Source organism: Tripterygium wilfordii, chromosome 4 (assembly GCF_013401445.1).
Source record: "Tripterygium wilfordii isolate XIE 37 chromosome 4, ASM1340144v1, whole genome shotgun sequence".
Classification (NCBI taxonomy): Eukaryota; Viridiplantae; Streptophyta; class Magnoliopsida; order Celastrales; family Celastraceae; genus Tripterygium; species Tripterygium wilfordii.
The window spans coordinates 9,457,891-9,472,797 of NC_052235.1; the positions used below are offsets into that span (position 1 = coordinate 9,457,891).

The window sequence follows — 14,907 nt, forward strand, 5'->3', positions numbered from 1 at the left end:
AACGCTTTATATTGTAACGTAAAATAGTTTAGGTCAAGTATTTTATTTTACACTAATATACTATGCAAACATTAAGTAATTTTATATTAATATTATTAGTCATTTAATATAACCGTAATTTAGATACGTCAAACGCACCTCATCACAGTTTTAAAAATGATGTGCCAAATAATTTTTACGTTTGAACTCACCTCACAATACCACAGTTTTATACCTCACAGCACAGCACAACACAACATTTCACAACACTCTCAAATGGCTACAATGACTCTCACCTCTATTACACAAAAAATAAATCACCAAATTTATATCATTATATCAATACATTTTATTGGCCTAACCACATCAACAAAATACCCAACTACATCAACAAAACACTTCTCCCAATATATTTTGTTGTCCCAGTAAAAAATCATGATTGTAGTTTAGCTTTTAACCTCTACAAAGCATAACACGGAGAGGCTGGGCCACATTGGAAAGCAATCCAGTACTTGCGCTTCTCTATCAAACTTTCCTTGTATAAAGGGATATACAAAATGAAATAAATGAGAAGCTCGTACATGAGCTTTCAATACTGTCAAGGTACATACAATATCAACAGCAAATACTATGGTTACAAGAAAGAATATGATCAATCTCACTCTAGTTCCCTATTTTGCATTGTAATGTAGAGTCCATAGAGAAACATAACTTCTGTATGTTCTAAATTTCAAATCATTTCTCCTCAAAATCAACGTCAATAATCTGAGGATCACTTTTTGATGAACTTTTGCTTCTACTTCCTTTCGAAAAGAAGTCGCCTTCAGGTTGCCATACAATGTTTCTGCAGCTTGAGCAGCGAATTATCTGATTCTTGTAGCCAACAAACTGCCTCTGACAAGCAGGACAAGCCCCCTGACCAAATTTAATACACAAGGCAATATAAATGCTTTCAGATAACAAAGATTATTAGTATCTTAATCTTACTGATCCATAGTAGCAAAAATGCACCTAAAAAATGGAAAATAACAGTGATTGTTAATGGAGCTAAAGATGCTGGACATAGCTGGTGCTGGAGCAAAAGATTATGGACATAGCTGGTGCTGCAGCTGAGACAGTGGAGCTGAGCTCAAGGCTTGGGGATACAATAGAACTCTATAGAGGAAAAGGAAATATAGATTGCATTCACCATTAGTTTGTTGGTTAAGATGGAGAAACAAAGCAAAGCTTAAATCTGTAAATGACGGGAAGGAATCACCTCTTCAGGTTTTATAGATAGATGGACCAAACACACCGTGGTTTTAATTTGACGGAGCATATTTTTTCATCCTATAACTACTCTTACAGGCTACCATTTATAACAGGGTGGCACCCCCTTGGCGCTTTTTCAGAATCACAATTGGCTTCCGGAAAATGGAATGAATCATTCATGCAAATATCAAGATAAGATGATCTTTTAGCAGTAACCCAAGGCATTTAAGAAACTAAATATTGAATGGTAAACAAAGAAGAAAAGTCATCCTACATCATCATCATCATCATCATCCGAGCCTTTATCCCAAAAAAAATCATTTGAAAAAATTGTACATGAGGTAAGAAAGAAAAAAATTTCTTCGTCATTTTCTTTTACATTTGAGGGAGGGAGTGGGAAACCTAGCATTTCCCTTTAAATGTTGCTTCAATTTAGCAATAACAAGGCAAAAAGAAACAGGCTCAGTTTTGAATGAAGATATGAAACGCAAAAGAATCAATCTCACTAGGGGGCGACAGTTCAAAATGCATTTCAAGATATTAGTACAATGAAAAGAGTCAAACAATATATATGAGCTTGTTATCGATGAATTCATGGATACACGATAGCATAATCAATCAAATAATAAAAGTGTCAGAACCACCGTAATTTTGGTCCAAAAATCATTTTAAGATGTGGCTACATTACCTATAATTTATGCATATCATACAGTCCATATTACAGCTTACAGCCACTAATAAGTGAAAGTATGTACAGCGGATTGAAAGATGAGCAATTCAAATTAAAACTCAGTTCCAGTAGCAGCAACCAAGTGTACCTTAATGAGAAGATTATTGGCGATAGTTCCGATGAGAAGAGGACCAGCAAATGGCAATACCCATGTAGCAAATATCAAGACTCGAAAAAGCCATCCAGATAATGCAAACCAGATGAAGAAAATTGTCTACAAAGACAAAAGAAGTAAATAGTGAGATAGAACCCTAAAATACCCAACAAATGCACACGAAGAATCAAATAAACTGCTAGTTGAAGAAGTATATCAACACAGTTTTCCCAAAGTGCAAGAACTTTTGATGTAAAATACCTATAGTGATCTCACCATAATAAGTTCTTAAGATGGGTTTCTAGGTCATGGATCTGCGAAAAACATTTCCCCCAGCTTGGTAGTTGTAGTAACCGGATTTCGTCCGATCCGAAAAAGAAAAAAATAGAAAAAAGAACACAAAAAATGCAAAAGCTCATTTCTTTGACCTATAAGCCCATAGATATTCATAATCCCTTTCTTGGATCCTTAAATACTCAAATCTTGACCCAGTAAGATCAAATCTTAGAAAATATCTAAAAATAAGAGAATTATTTTAAAAAATGTCACATCTTTTTATGATTTTTGCTAGAAGAATGGAAAACTAAAAAAGAAAAAGCCAAGAAATAAGGAAAGTGGGGGAACAAAGAGAGAAAGGTGTGGCACAAATTGGGGAAAGAAAAATAATAAAAAGAAGGAGACAAAGAGAGAAAGGTGGCACAAATTGGGGAAAGAAAAAGAATTAGAAGAGAGGAGGCGTGAGAAAGAAGAAGGGAGAGGCTTTGGCTTTTGGTGAAGAAAAACAAAAAAAGAAGAGAGGAAGAGAGGAGGCGTGAGAAAGAAGAAGGGGAAGGCTTTGGCTTTTGGTGAAGAAAAACAAAAAAGAAGAGAGGAAGAGAGGGGAGAGGAAGAAGAGAAGAAGAGAAGGAGAGAAGGAGAGAGGGGGAAAACCGATTCTTTGGATTTTTTTGGTAGAAGCTTCATACCCCTCATATCTTTCACTCAAGTATTGCTCTATTTACACTTGATTTCAATGTTTGATTCATTTTTAGCATCCTCGGATGTTGACTAAGAATAGACATGGTGTTTCTTGCATTCACCTTGGACATAGGTGATGCTTGGGAATGTTTTCGATACTAATATGTTGAGCCCTTTTTCTTTGCATTTTTTTTTCTTCTATTTCTTGTTGGAAAAAGCGGGAGAGACCATATTTGGATTTGATTTTCTTGGTTTGGATACGTGTGAATCTCATAATGTGGTCTTGACTCGATTTAAATCTTGATTTACATTTGAGTATTCTATTTTTCCCTCTCTTTATGTTTGTTTTGTTGGACGAGGCTCGGGCTTGGATATTATTTGGACGAGTTGATGGAGGCTTGAGCAATTTCAAGATTTTGTTTGGTTTATTGAAATTTGTGTATATTTGGCCCCCCATATTGTGTAATTTATCTTATTCATGTCGATTTGTATAATTTCGACATTTATTATTTGGATTATTTGTACAAATGTGGATTATGAATATATAGGCTTAAAGTTGAATATAGGTCATTTCAATTAAAGAAATCATAAGTTGATTTCCTTTATTTGAATTATGAACCTTATTTGATTTCATTTATGAATTTGCCATAAGTTGACAATAATAGGTTAAATTGATAGATGACACTTTTCCAAATAATCATTTATGCCATAAGTTGGTATTTAAAATTAAACCTACTAAAAGTTGGTAGGGCATTTTATTAAATAAACCATAAGTTGGTATCTAAAATTAAACCTACCAAAAGTTGGTAGGGTATTTTATCATTAACACCATAAGTTGGTGTTTAAAATTAAACCTACCAAAAGTTGGTAGGACATTTTATCATTAACACCATAAGTTGGTGTTTTAAATTAAATCTACCAAAAGTTGGTAGTGTGTCCCCAAATAAAAACTATCATAAGTTTTAGTAATATTACAATTTCTTTTAATGCTATCATAAGTTGATAGTATTCTTACAAATCTTTTCCCAAAACTATCATAAGTTGATAGTGTTATTTCAAACCTATTTCCAAATAAAAACCATCATAAATTGATAGTAATATTCCAAGCTTTTTTTCAAACACTATCATAAGTTGATAAGTGTGTTGAAAGTAATAATTCAAACTTTAACAATTATATCTTGCAAAGAGCAAGTATCCATAAGATAGCCATGAAATTAATTAGGGTAACCGTTTTCAAACGGGAGTTGTGGGGTGCCTAACACCTTCCCCACACTCAATCGATCCCCGTACCCTTTTCTCTGGTTCGCAAGTTTTTTTTCGGTGTCCAATTGCACTTTAAATCAATTGGTGGCGACTCTAAACATTTTCATCCTCCCACGCCGGTCCGCGTCGTGACCCGGGTTGCGACAGTAGTCCTAGTTCATACTGGCATTACTTTTGAGCCTCAAGTCCATACGGAGCAGAGGCCCAACTTGAAAGATAAATGTCAAGTTTGAGAACTTGGTTTTACAGAATCCCTGACTAAAAGAAAGAAATTAATTAAAATCAAAAGGTCAAGCCCATATGATTAAATTGATTGGCTACGGTTACTTCTTCTTGTATGATTAATTGTTTGTTTCCTTTATATGTCAGAGATGTTGATTTATTTTGTTGTGGTAAAGTATTTGTCATCTCATACATTTACACTCACTGTAGCCTACCAGCTGGGCTCTACCTTTAATATTAGAGAGGGTTGACCACTATTCTCGTGAGATTCCGTCTCCGCATGGGTAGTGGAAGATATCCTCGCCGGATCGACTTCTCTTAAAAGTTAAGGGAGGAGCTTTTGTCCCAATAGTTGGGATTTTAAAAGCAACATGATCTGGGACCTCGCAGAATAGTTAGATAAACTTACCCAAGCACTTTATAAAGCCCTAGATCCATGCCTGAAACCTCCAGAAATTTAGGTTACCCCGTGTAATGGCATATTCTATTTTTGTGTGGTTTACTCATTTGTCGTCGATGTTTTGTCTTACACATTTTTAATTGTAATTTCCATTATTGGTTTCTTCTCTCATGCATTCACGTAGGCACAGTCATTGCATTTTGTCAAACTAAATAAGTTCATAGTCATGCATGAAAAAAAAAAAAAAAAGAAAAAAAAAAACACCAATTCACTCATGTCTTTGCCATCCTTATAGTATAAGATTACAGTTGTGAATTGCTAAAACAATGAAAATGAACAACAAAAAAATATAATGGGGCAGTTTGTGAGGAAATTGACTCTTAATTTTCTTGTTGATCAAGTGGGAATGGATCATTCTATGTCTGATTCTGAGGAGGTTTACGTTTTGGCTGTCGATGACAACCTTGTTAATAGACCAGTCATTGAAAGGTTGCTCAAGATTACTTCCTGTAAAGTAACTGCAGTGGACAGTGGAATAAGAATACTTCAGTTTCTGGGATTAGACGAGGAGAATAATTGTCCTGTTGGGTTTGATAGTGGATCTAATTATCACCAATTACTGTATGCCTGGAATGACAGGAGATGAGTTGCTAAAGAAAATCAAGGAATCGTCTGCCTTGAGAGAGATTCCGGTGGTAATCAGTTCATCTGAGAACGTAGTGACTCGAATCGACAGATGCTTGGAAGGGGTAGAGGATTTTATTGTAAAGTCAGTGAAGTTGTCCGATGTGAAGCGATTGAAAGGTTACATGACCAGAGGCGGAAACCAAGAGAGATGCATCAACAACAAGAGAAAGCTTCCGGAGACTTGTGATCTATGTTTATTACCACCATCACCATCAGAGCCATGTTCTCCACCACCGTTGGAATCTCTTATCAGACAGCTTAAAAGGTCCTGCTTGGATTAAATCTTGATCGTCTGTTATGCACCCTGCCTCACTGTGCAAATATTCGTAATCTCTCGGGGAGTGTGAAAGTTTTTTTATTATTATTCTATTTTATTTTTATCTAGTTGAAAAAAAAAGAAAAAAAAAGAGAAAAGAGTCGTCCTCAAGCGGGGAAATGAACAGTTGAGTGTGACAGTTTTGTTTTTTTATTATTATCTGGTTGAAAAGAGAAGCAGGAAGAAAAAAATTCGTCCGCAAGCAGGAAAATAACAGTGGAAGGTGACAGTAAAGTAAATACTGATGTGACAGGCACCGCGAATGTCTTCGCGTATGCAGAGCCATCTTCGTCTTCATCTCCATCTCAATCATTTCTGGCAAAAGCGTGTTTTCTCTCTGAGCCATCTTCATCTCCGTCTCCATCTTCACAATCATACACAATCATCAAAAACACAATGTTGACCTAGACGCTAAGTCTTGGACCTCTTGGTCCAACATTTTGTTCATCTTCCTCAAGAAATCTTCAAGGATGGATACTCCTAACTCTCCACTTGCAAAAAGGTCTAGAACTGATGAAGGTTCTACTTCTAAAGAAGAGGAAGGTGAAAATGATCCCAGATTCAACCTCTCCCCTATAAGGGAAGACGTATACGAGGACGATCCCCAGAAAACCATCGAATCTCTACAAGAAGCTTTGAGGGAAACCAAAATGAGACTTAAAAAAGCAACCGACAAAGTTCAAGACTACAAAAGGCAACTTATGGTTTCAAAGCATGCCATACAAGGTGTTCGATGGGCAGACAAGCAAGTACTCAAGACCCAGATAAATTACACGAAGCAATCACTGAGATCACAGTACAACTTGGATCTGTTGCAGATGGAATAGACAATGTTCTTTATACCCTAGAATAAAATTCCTGTCCAACAGTATGATTATTACTATGTATAAAGGGCAGTGGTTTGATATTGGGAAGATCTATCTGGCCACGATCTTCAAAGCCAAGGATTTTGTCGAGAAGAAGCCAACAAAGGTGGGGAAGTTATTTTTCCCACGACTTATCACAAGGTTGCTTTTGTTCAAAAGCATTCGACCTCCTCGGCCTCAAGCCTCTTTGGGATATCAAGTCACCATGCTGGAAAGAAGGACATGGTGTCAGAGCATCAGCCATTTGAAAATAACTTCTGCTGGAAAGAAGCAGACCCAAGAAGGTCACTCAGCATCACCACCTAGTGATTCCTCATCAGCAGTTGCAGCATCTCCACAATCAGATCGCATGCGTGCAGCGATAGCCCGGCTAGAGATGGGGCTACAAACACTAGAAGAGGGACAGCAAAGGCTGGAGCACATGTTGGCCGCAGTCATGGATATGGTACGGAAGTCCAAACACTAGAAATTTTGGGGAGTTATGTTTTAAACTCAGTAACTGGACCAATTTGGAATTGCTAGATTCTGTCAGCAGCCTTCAAGAGTAAAATCCATCTGCACTACCATCTGTGGTCCGGCTCACGGCCATTGATTGGGTTTTAATAATGAGCATGTCTTTACTTTACTTTGATAAATTTCTCTAGTACAGCTTTTGCATGTTCAATGCTTCCAGTTCTCATGTTTTTGATGCTCTGTTACACTTATCATTCCTACATTTATTTGCCCAATTCCCGTGTTTTTGATGCCTTTGTTACATTCATCATCCCACTTTTATTTGCCTTTATTTGTCCATCACTTGCAAATTCCAAATCTTGCAAATTCCATTTTGACAGGATTGAAATTGATGATAATGGAAAGATGAACCGAATGAACCAGATTTTGGGGCACCCATTAACAATGTCGAGTTTGACTCTGACACCAAGGATGAATATGAGATATAGTCAGAAATGAGAAAAAAACAAGTCTAATCAAAAAGAAAAGATAATTCAAATGGATGAGGTTGTTAATTTGGGGTTGGAAGTTTGAATTGGTGCAAACTTGGAAGATTAGAGATGAAATAAAGAAGCAATTTGATGTCGGATGTCTTGCTGTAGTAAAATACCCCGAATGATATAGAAATATTGCACCAGTACTGAAAAAGGATGATTGTAATCAGATCACGATGGCACTAGAAGATAAAGAGGAAATTACTGTCATTACTTTATGTGGTACCTTTTGCTATGAAGTCATGCCATTTGGTCTAAAAATGCGGGAGATACTTAGCAGCAAACCAAGGTCATTCTGTTTCATGATATGATGCATAAAGAGATTGAAGTGCATGGGGATAACATAATTGCCAAGCCAAGTGAGGATGAAGATCACATGATTAACTTGGAAAAGTTTGTTCAAAAGGTTGAGAAGACACTAGTTGAAGTTGAACCCTTTAAAATGCACATTCGGGACAATTTCAAGGAAGTTGTTAAGTTTTTATTGGTAGCAAAAAAGAAAAAAAAACCCGCTAGAGTGAAAACCCGAAAGGGTACTCTAGGCAAAATTAGAAAAAAAAAAAAAAAAAAAAACCCGCTAGAGTGAAAACCCGCAAGGGCGCTCTAGGCAAAAATAGGGGCAAAAAAAAAAAAATTCTGCTAAAGTGAAAAAACCCTCACAGGCGTTTCAATTCAAATTTCAGATTGTTTGAAGAAGGATGGTTGGATTACGAGTTTGTTGAATTGATGAGTGGTGCCTGAGTTGGCTGTTAACTTGTCTCACATTGACATAGGTGGGAGTGCAAAATTAATTTCGTAATTGAAGGGTTGGAGATCAGTTAATTGGACATGTACCCAAAACTGGGGCAGATTTTGGGGTGCTTTTGATACCATCAAATATTTTACCTTGCTAAGGTGTTAGTCTGTTACATAGAAGAAGAAGTTTGTTGGCAGAAATGGAAGGTTCAGAGATAGCCTCATACAAGTCAGATTTGATTATTGTTAATTGGGTGCACACCAAAATTGGGGCAATTTTGGTACAATCTTTGAATTATCACATATTTCATCTTGAAGAAGCTCGGTTTGTCCTTTCTGCCTTTGATTTCTCTACTTTCTTGTACATATTTCATTCTAAAATATTTTATTACCACCTATCCTTTTCAATAAAAATTGTGAGGAAATTCATTTCTTCAATTTTGTTGCTTGTAGTCTCCTTTTACATATCTCAATTCAATTCTCATTTCATACTCCAAAAAACAAATTGTGAGGAAATTCATTTCTTCGGTTTTGTCACTCGTGGCATTTTTTTTTCCATATCCCAATTCAATTCTCATCTCATACTCCAAAAACAAATTATTATCATTTGCTTTCAATAATTGACAAGCATGGCTGTACTTTTGAATTTATCACTGACAAAGTTTTGACAGGAAATATAATGAGTGCATCAGGACAATACTTTTGATAGAAAGTTGATGGATTTTGGCATCCTAAGCTGGAAAGGATCTGAGTGAAAAGCCTGAAGCTGAAGCAGGTGTTAACAGGAAAGAGAAGCTCACATTCCTAAGCCGTGCAAAAAAAAAAAAAAAGATTTGAATAAGGAAATTCAGATAAATGGGTAGCTTTGAATTCAGATGCGTACGAACACGCAAATTTCAGGGAAAATGAATTGATTATGGGAATGCACATTGGAAAAGGAAAAGAGATAGCTCAAGAGCTGGGATCCAGAACGGAAAAAGGCATTCACTAATCAGATTAGAGAAGATACATTGAAAGCTCAGTGAGTCAGAAAGTCAACCCTGACAGAGAAACAAATTTGGTTTAGCAATTCGTAATTGTGCTCTTGTTGGAGGATGGCAAAACCTTGAGAAAACATGCATCCTTTCATTCATGAGACATTCATAATTGAGCAAAATAGGTCAGTGCATGCATCATCACTGCATAAATAAAAAATTTTCAGCCAAGCCGGGAATGGCTACAGTGATCCCGAGCACCTTTTCACCAAAAAAAAAAAAAAGGTCAAAGATTAAAAAAAAAAACAGTTGGCCAAGCCGGGAATGGCCTTGTGATCCCGTGCCCCTTTATTTTCTTGCACAAACATTGGCCAAGCCGGGAATGGCCTTGTGATCCCGTGCCCTTTTATTTTCTTGCACAAACAGTTGGTCAAGCCAGGAATGGCCTTGTGATCCCGTGCCCTTTATTTTCTTGCACAAACATTGGCCAAGCCGGGAATGGCCTTGTGATCCCGTGCCCTTTATTTTCTTGCACAAACATTGGCCAAGCCGGGAATGGCCTTGTAATCCCGTGCCCCTTTATTTTCTTGCACAAACAGTTGACCAAACCGGGAATGGCCTTGTGATCCCGTGCCCTTTATTTTCTTGCACAAACATTGGCCAAGCAGGGAATGGCCTTGTGATCCCGTGCCCCTTTATTTTCTAGCACAAACAGCTGGCCAAGCCGGGAATGGCCTTGTGATCCCGTGCCCTTTATTTTCTTGCACAAACAGTTGGCCAAGCCGGGAATGGCCTTGTGATCCCGTGCCCTTTATTTTCTTGCACAAACAGTTGGCCAAACCGGGAATGGCCTTGTGATCCCGTGCCCCTTTTTTTCTTGAACAAACATTTGGCCAAGCCGGGAATGACCATAGTGATCCCGTGCATTTCAATTCTCGTACGAAACTCGGTTGACTACGCCTTTGTTTGCCTTTTATTTCATAAAGGACATACAAAGGGGGGCAGCAGTAGTAACCGGATTTCGTCCGATCCGAAAAAGAAAAAAATAGAAAAAAGAACACAAAAAATGCAAAAGCTCATTTCTTTGACCTATAAGCCCATAGATATTCATAATCCCTTTCTTGGATCCTTAAATACTCAAATCTTGACCCAATAAGATCAAATCTTAGAAAATATCTAAAAATAAGAGAATTATTTTAAAAAATGTCACATCTTTTTATGATTTTTGCTAGAAGAATGGAAAACTAAAAAAGAAAAAGCCAAGAAATAAGGAAAGTGGGGGAACAAAGAGAGAAAGGTGTGGCACAAATTGAGGAAAGAAAAATAATAAAAAGAAGGAGACAAAGAGAGAAAGGTGGCACAACTTGGCAATTGTTATATTAGCTAGTAGGTAAAAACATGCAATAGAAGCAGTGTCCAAGGCGATTCAGTAGCTGTTGTGGAATTAATCAAGTAACCACAGTAGTAGCAAGTGGCACAAACAGTGAGGTAAGAATGGAAGTCAGATTGATAACCAAGCATATGATAGAGTTAAGAAAGAGTGGAAACAGGGAACACTAAATCACTAATAAGTAATAACCATGACTTTCATGGCAACAATTGCTGACAAAATAACTTGATATCATGCAAAACCAATACTCATCAAACTACCATCATTAATAGAGCAATTTTTTCATAGGACTAAATTAAGACAAGAGCTTACAGTTAGTTAATACTCACACTGAAACTTCTTCCCAATGGAGTATTCAGAAAATCATTGAGCTGTTTCCTGTACTGCAAAAATAACAAGGATACATAAGCCAATAAGTGCCACATCAAAATAAAAAGGGGAAAAAATGGTTTAGTACAAATGACCAATTGCAATAGAGTCCACACTGACATAGTGCAAGAAGGGGGGTCATTGAGCACATGAAAGCATCAAAATCCAGCCAAATTTGAAAAACAAAAACAAATAGATGAAGGCGAATTCTGGACAGTAGATAAGTAAAAAAACTTTGTTAGTACTTAAGTAACAATATGACCATAGGCTAAGTTTCAAAAGGGATTTAGATTCACGCATTAGAATATATTGTTACCAAACACCAACACTTGACTAATATATTTTACATCGAACATATAGCCCAATGGTAGAATTGTATGGATGTAACTTAAAGGTCATAGGTTCAATTCCTGGAAACAATCTCTCCACATATTATGTTGGATAAGGTCTGCGTCCATAATGACTATCCCCGACCCCGCGCACTGGGTCATAAGTTCAATTCATGGAAACAATCTCTCCACATATTATGTAGAGATAAGGTCTGTGTACGTACTACATGTCCCCGACCCCGCCGACAGCAAGAGCCTTGTGCACGGGAGTTGTCTTTGCACTCGTATTTTGGAAACCGACACTTTACAGTTTACACCCTATTAACACTTATCTCATTCATGTTTTAAAAGTACCCATTATCCCTACTAGGTTACAGATAACACACCGGCTACATTTTTGAGCTGTCATATGAAATTCAAAACAAAAATAACAATTCTAAGTCCAAACCAAAAAATATATTGTATCCCGTCTAAATATAATCTCAATATCTCTCATAGATACACACACACACGCACTATTTAATATCCATTTATTCAAATACTTGATGGACAATTACCACATATAAACACATAATGCATTTTATCCACTACTACGAACAATAGAACAGAAACGCCATAAACTCCTAGTATCCTTCATTTCTTCTGAGAGTTCCTACATTTTCCTGACTATCAAAACAAGGAGCGACATATAGTTATGTTTATGCACTTGTGTTTTGGAAAAACTAACAAAGAAGGGAGTTATCCAATTTTAAGAAAGTATGTTACAAAGATTCAAAGATTTCACGAATGTGGAGAGAGTGAGAAAAGGGAGAGCAGTGATCAAATTGCTAATTAAAGACACCATCGCAAAAAAGAAAGATAGGTTTCAAGCCCACTGCAATGGATACAGCGTGAGCCGTGAGGTGAAACTCTACAGTGCTTTGGCTCTACATTATGATAATATTCATTTAAAAATGGTGAAGTTATTTTATCAAACAAATTTATTTTCTTTTTCGTATAATTGACAAGATTCTCATTTCTTAGCAAAAGTCCAGCTAGTGGGGTTGTGTAGGACTAGGAGGAGACAACAGTCTTCTATCTTCTACGGTAAATAATTTATTTTCTTTTATCATTGCGAATGCAAAAGAGATTTTATTGAAGGGATGCACCACGAAAATGCAACCCATGGAGAGGATTACAAAGCTATGGAGCTAATTCTCCCATGAAAATTAGTACACATATCTGATATCCAAAACTTATTACAGCTAAGCCAATTATCCATAAGCTGGTTGAGAGAAATTCAATAATCAATCATATAAAGTTTATTATTTTCAATTGAATTAAGTAAGAAATGTTTTAAAAAGTTTTAATCTGAGTTGTCTTCAATTTTCATGAGTTGTGATGTCATGAAAAAATTCCCGAATATCTGGCAATTTGCTAGCTACTAATACCAGGTTTCATCATTAGTCTTTACTAATTTGTTTTCTTAAGTCAAATAGTCAATCCAGTCAAAGTTCTAGTCATGTTAAGAATTTATACAGTAGATGTCCCTAGTTTACAACAAAAGGCTACAAGTCCTACCTCTGCATGTGGGTAGAAAGAGTTTAATATTATAAGAGTTGGATTAATAAAGCTAGAGTCTACGAGTACTTTTGAGCAACCAACTCCACTGTGGTTTAGTGCTAAGGGTTGTTACAATTTTCCTGTCAGCTACAGATTAAAATCCTCGTTCACTTTCTACATCTGCACTCTCTTGTATAATCTGCACACAAAACATAAAAGAGTCGAAATCCTTTATTGCCAATGTGCAATAATTTAGCCAGTGCAATTTGTTTTTGTGCATATCAGTCTCACCTAATTCAGCAAGTTATAGCCTTCAAAAACACACAATTTAAGCCTAATTAATCCACAAGCTCTTCCTTCTACAAGTGCTATGTTTGCGTGACCCATGACCCTAATGGTCTAGATTAGAATTCAGCTTATAATATATTCTTCGACATATCATATAAATTCATAGTCCTATCCATCCAATACTAGATTCACACCAATCTCAAATTGTTAGTAGAAGCAAATTTTCACTTAATTTAAATTAGTACGCAAAAAAAAAGAGAGTCAAATCAAGTAAGTCACATGAAGAACAATAAGAGAAGAGAAAACTATAACCCTGGGCCAGTTTCTGGAGAAGTCCATGCTGAATGCTCGCCATCTAGGACCAATCTCGAACTCCCTGTCAATGTTCCGAACAGCAGAAGAGGCTCGTTGGGAGACGGAGTAACGGCGGTCAATACGCTCCGCTGTTTTCTTGGCCTCAAACAGGAACAGCTCAAAGCGGTCATTTGCGCTGCGCCAGGCGTCTTCCCAGGCCTCCCCGGACCTCACGCGACTAGCGAACCTGTCGAAGTCGCTCCGGCGGAAGGCCCTGACGGTGGTGCCACTATTCGGTGCTGTGCGCTTCTGGTGGCTCTGTGAATATAGAAGAAACCCTTTGGGGAAGGCGGACAGAGTTGTGGCCATTGCCACACAGCCAGAGATTGTTGTTCCACTGTTAGGACTCTCGAATCACTTTCCGAACGAGCAAGAATCGAAGGCAACCTAGTTTTCCTACCGTTTGATTAGAGAAATGGGAGATTTTCCGAGGATTTTTTCTTGGGCAACGTTTTTTAGACAGATATTTGGCAAGAAAAATAAACCAACAGTAGGTCAAAATATAAGAGCTCAAAAGAGCCGAAATTTAGATGGGTTGATGGGATTGATGATTATGCTAACGTGAGAAAAAATTTTAAAAATTTCAAATAAATATCCACACCCTTATATCTCTCCTATACTCTTACATTCTCTCTCTTCCGCTCTCTTTCTCTCTCTTTTCTCCCTCTTTGTCTGAATCCAAAGTCTATCGTTTGACCATCGATCTGAGATGTCGACCTACACTCTTACATTCTCTCTCTTCCCCTCTTTTTCTCTCTCTTTCTCTCTCTTTTCTCCCTCTTTGCCTGAACCCAAAGTCTATCATTTGACCATCGATCTGAGATGCCGACCCATCAAACTGAAGTGTCGGAGCGTTATGATTCACACTCAGCCTTCGTTTGTCGCCAACAGCCGCCTATTTCACCGAAATCTGAGTTTGAAGTCGTGACCAAACGAAACTTTTGAAGCTCGATCTGACCACCATAGGCCACCTTTTCACGAATCACCACCATCGTTGGACTTGTCTTGTTGAGCTCTACAGGTTTCAGTCATTGGACAATCGAAATAGTCATCGGAATAGTTATTCCATTGATTTCGTATGTTGTTCCATTGAATCATCCCAATGATTTTATTATAAGAAATATAGTTATTGAACAAAAACTTTATATCAATGGATTTTGGCTATTCGATTGATT

At 37.1% G+C, this 14,907-nt stretch overlaps 1 protein-coding gene across 2 annotated transcripts; it reads right to left on the reverse strand.

Annotated features, from left to right (window-relative positions):
• Positions 1 to 491: 491 nt before the first annotated feature.
• Positions 492 to 14,229, reverse strand: LOC119997901. Of its 2 annotated transcripts, XM_038845131.1 has the most exons (5): positions 13,691 to 14,229; positions 11,180 to 11,233; positions 2,049 to 2,174; positions 991 to 1,134; positions 755 to 894 (listed from the first exon to the last, which is right to left on the reverse strand). In XM_038845131.1, the coding sequence occupies exons 1-4, from the start codon at positions 14,039 to 14,041 to the stop codon at positions 1,027 to 1,029; spliced, it is 639 nt and encodes a 212-aa protein (XP_038701059.1). In that variant the 5' UTR covers positions 14,042 to 14,229; the 3' UTR covers positions 755 to 894; positions 991 to 1,026. The 2 variants fall into 2 exon arrangements, with proteins under 2 accessions (XP_038701058.1, XP_038701059.1); XM_038845130.1 differs by lacking the exon at positions 991 to 1,134 and having other exon boundaries at positions 492 to 894; positions 13,691 to 14,226.
• Positions 14,230 to 14,907: the final 678 nt, after the last annotated feature.

What these genes read in the sequence shown, in the direction of transcription:
- LOC119997901 (XM_038845130.1), bottom strand. Translation starts at nt 14,041, where the DNA reads ATGGCCACAACTCTGTCCGCCTTCCCCAAAGGGTTTCTTCTATATTCA. An exon ending in CATTGGGAAGAAGTTTCAGT is followed by an intron (nt 2,175 to 11,179) that starts GTGAGTATTAAC and finishes TTGTCTTTGTAG; the next exon opens with ACAATTTTCTTCATCTGGTT. An exon ending in CCAATAATCTTCTCATTAAG is followed by an intron (nt 895 to 2,048) that starts GTACACTTGGTT and finishes AAATTTGGTCAG; the next exon opens with GGGGCTTGTCCTGCTTGTCA.